We start from the raw sequence: 4185 nt of genomic DNA, 5'->3' as shown, positions 1-4185 counted from the left end.
CGATGAAGATGGTGAAGTTGTCCGAAACAAGTCTAGATTGGTGGCTCAAGGATATACTCAAGTTGAAGGCATAGACTTTGATGAGTCATTTGCTCCAGTAGCAAGACTAGAGTCAATCCGAATTCTTCTCTCCATAGCGTGTATTATGAACTTCAAACTATACCAAATGGATGTGAAGAATGCCTTCTTGAATGGTTTTCTAAACAAAGAAGTGTTTGTTGAGCAACCAAAGGGGTTTCAAGACCCTCACTTTCCAAATCATGTGCAAAGGTTGAAGAAAGCATTATATGGGCTGAAGCAAGCACCATGAGCTTGGTATGATCGCCTCACCACATACCTATTGGATCATAGTTTCAAGAGAGGTCAAGCCGATCGAACATTGTTTGTTAAAAGAGATGAGAAATCTCTCATTGTCGCTTAAGTGTATGTGGATGACATTGTTTTTGGATCCACAATCGATCACATAGCTTAAAAATTTTCGGAAGAAATGAAATGGGAATTTGAGATGAGCATGGTGGGAGAGTTAAACTACTTCCTAGGATTTCAAGTGAAACAACAGAAAGATGGGATATTCATTTCTCAAGAGAAATATGCCAAAAATCTTGTCAAAAGATTCAGTTTAGACTTTAAGAAACATACTTCTACTCCCATGAGTTCCTCAGCAAAATTGAGCCTTGATGCAGCCAGTGTGGACGTAGACCCTACACTCTATCGAAGCATGATTGGTAGTCTTCTCTATCTCACTGCAAGTAGACTGGACATCGCTTTTAGTGTGGGGGTATGTGCACGATTTCAGGCAGCTCCAAAGGAGTCCCACTTGACGGCAGTCAAGCAAATTATTCGCTATATCAATGAAACATCTAATTATGGAATTTGGTATTCAAGAGACTCAAATGAGTGCTTGGCTGGATATTCAGATGCTGACTGGACTGGGTGCATTGATGATAGGAAAAGCACTTTCGGTGGTTGTTTCTATCTTAGAAATAACTTGGTCTCTTGGATGAGCAAAAAGTAAAATTTAGTCTTTCTTTCAACGGCTGAAGCTGAATATATTGCAGTGGGGAGTTGTTGTGCACAACTATTATAGATGAGGAAGCTCTTACATGATTATGGGATTACTTAAGGCACTATGTGTGTGTTTTATGATAACACTAGTGCCATAAACTTGTCAAAAAATCCAGTTCAATACTCGAAATCAAAGCATATCGAGATCCAGTATCACTTCATTCGAGACTTGGTGGAGGAAAAGATTGTGTGTCCAGAGTTTATCAACATTGACAACCGAAAGGTAGACATATTCACGAAACCTCTTGATGGTCCGAGGTTTGAATTCTTGCGTAAGACCATTGGTGTCGGTATCATTCCTTGAACTCTTATCTCTTATGTGACCTCATTTTGTTCGTTATTGCATACTTGCTTTAGAGGTATCACATGTTCAGTTAGTTGATGTCATGTTTCTTTTACAAGTTTTGTTTTGTACTTGTTGTTTTGTTGATCTTACTTTACTTGTTCTGTTTTTTAGTGTGTTCAAAAATTCAAAAACTCATAAAAATTGAAAAATCTCCAAAAAGTTTGATCGCTTGTGTTGTGTATATCACATATGAGTTTGGCCTAGTACCTTCATACTAATGGTGTAGTACATTTACAAGCTTAGCTTGTTATGTATGCACATATATCTTTGTGGGAGAAATCTTGAAAACTATGTGTGATTGTTGTAAATAGATCTTCAAGCTTGTTATGAATGATTGGTCAATGGTCTTGATGATCTTGATACTTGCATAAACTTGTGCCTATATATCTTCCCACCTTTATTTTTATGTTTTTGCAATAGAGCTCACCAAATGTTAATCTCAAAATAAAAAAGAAATTATGAGCTGCAAAAACCGTCGCACATATTAGTATTTGACTAGGAAAAAGGGAAAGCGACATTTTAAAATTGAAATGTATGGTGCTTAAAATGCCAAAGACTAACTCTCAATATTGAAATATCAAAAATTTCAAGCACCAATCTCAAAAAGAGATGTATTTGTTCAAAATATGATCAAATGTTATGATTTGTACAGAAGCCAAATGAAAAGCTTCTAAGATTTGTAATCATTTTCTTGTGGGAGGTCATATATGCTCATTTCTATAATTGAGATAGTCCACTTGACTTAGTATTAGTTGTGTATGACCTGATTGAATTGATCATTGAAACTTCACTCTCGTCTAAGGACTATTCCACATTTGATACTCACCCACAACACACAAGACTTAGTTCAATTCTTGCTTATCTCATTTGCGTGATTGTACATGTTCAAATGTGATGTATATGCTCAATTACTTGCCGATCAAACCCAAAAAGATTTTTGAGTATTTTATATGTTTTTGAAAGTGATTTTATACTTTTGTGCTTTTAGTTTTTGTTCAAAATGCATTTTTGTGTTGTTCTTCAAAAACTTGTTCAGAGGCATTTTCGCGAGAAGCTCGCGACTAAGAGCTTCCTGTAAAAATAGTTTAAGGGAATCTAAAAATCTCATTTTCATACAGAGAGTATCGCAACTGTCTCACGACTATTTCGCGACCAAGCACTTCCTGTGAAATGATTTTTAGGCAAAAACTGGAAAAACACAAGTTTCATACAGAGGCTATCGCGATTGTTTCGTGACTAAAAGCTTCCCGCGAAAGCTTCTGTGCTTCAGTGGTGTTTTTTCGCAACTAATTTTGCAACTGCCTAACCCGCGAAAAACAAGTGTTTTCATTTTTATAAGGCTGATGTGACAATTTTTTAAACACTCTCTATTTCCCTCGCATTGCCTCTCTTGAACCTCTCTTAACCCAAATATTTTTTCTCTCACAACCCCATCATTTTCAAGCTTATTTTCTGCAAAATCAACTTCAAGGTATGTTTCCTTAAACATTCTTTTCATTTTTGTCTTAGATTATGCAGAAATTAACTTAGGGTTTAAAATTGGGGATTTTCGAAAAAGGGGTTGGGTTCATGATTTTTAAGCAAAATTTTTTCAAAATTTTGATTGGGTTGTATCCTATTTCATTTTTGTGTATCTGTGTTGGCCTCTTGTGGTATTTTACACTTGTATTGAGGCATTTTTCTATGTGTTTATGCATTGCCCATTCATGTAGTGTAGTGTTGCATGCCAAGTGTTTGTCAAAATGTTCAATTGACATTTTTGTATTGATTTGGACTAAAATGAGTTCCGATTTTTGGGAATACCCTTGATTGAACTTGGGTACCATGTTTTAATCATTAGGTGTGTGTTTTACACATTTTGCCCAATTTGTGTCTCAGAATGCCATGCCATGCACCACCGAGGCACACACTAGGCACACACCATGCATCACATCATGCACACACATGCACACTAGATGCACGTACATGCACTATTACCTTTTATTTTTCTTGCATTTTGGTAATGTTTACATGTTTTAGCACTTAAAGCATGTTGTTTTAACTTTGTTATGTTGTGTTTTAAGTTTTTATACTTCTGTTTTGGACTAACTTGAATCTAATCAAGTTTGTGCTCTATTTTTGTGTTTGTGCACATGTTTCCTTTCTCTGTTCTTTGTGTACATGTGCAGATGTCTCCCACCAAGCATTCAGCGTCCAAGAAATCCTCCAAGCGTGCTCGCACAGATTCTGACAACTTCAAGTCTGTTGAAACAGACATGGCCTACAACAACTGCTACAAGTGAGCCACGATAATTATGGAAAAGGTTGTTAAATTGGATACCATTGAGGACACTTGCATACCTGAAGTGTTCAAGGAAAGGACGTGGACGAAGCTACTTGTTAGGACATATGTGTTTCACTTGTTAGGAACATATGTCACTATTTTATGTAATTTGCTAATCCTTTGACAAAACGCACTTTACTTCTATTTGGGTTAATCTAGGATGTGTTTAATACTTCAAGAAACCTTACTTCAAGATCAAGTGTTAAAGCCATGCAAGTCTGTCCAAGATTCAAGCTGAGAAAGTGTCTGTCATTAAAGCTCGACAACTAGCTCAACAGCTAGCATCTATCGAGTTTTAAGAGCTGTTCAAGACCAATGGCTCGATAGCAACTTGACAAATAGCTATTTGTCAAGGTTTAAGAAAAACAGATTTTTCTATTCTGTTTTCTTCCAATTCGTGATTATGTGTTTGGGCTTTCTTTTCTCACAACCCTAGACATATAAAATAATT

General features: G+C 36.2%; 1 protein-coding gene across 1 annotated transcript; it reads left to right on the top strand.

The window, feature by feature from the left end:
* Positions 1 to 487: 487 nt before the first annotated feature.
* On the top strand, positions 488 to 3693 carry LOC126722969 (uncharacterized mitochondrial protein AtMg00810-like). The gene is made up of 2 exons (XM_050426174.1): positions 488 to 991; positions 3580 to 3693. Exons 1-2 carry the CDS (start codon positions 488 to 490, stop codon positions 3691 to 3693), a joined length of 618 nt encoding a protein of 205 aa, XP_050282131.1.
* The last annotated feature ends 492 nt before the right edge of the window (positions 3694 to 4185 follow it).

The sequence above is a fragment of the Quercus robur genome, chromosome 1 (genome assembly GCF_932294415.1).
Source record: "Quercus robur chromosome 1, dhQueRobu3.1, whole genome shotgun sequence".
NCBI lineage: Eukaryota > Viridiplantae > Streptophyta > Magnoliopsida > Fagales > Fagaceae > Quercus > Quercus robur.
This window is presented reverse-complemented; position numbering and strand designations above follow the sequence as displayed.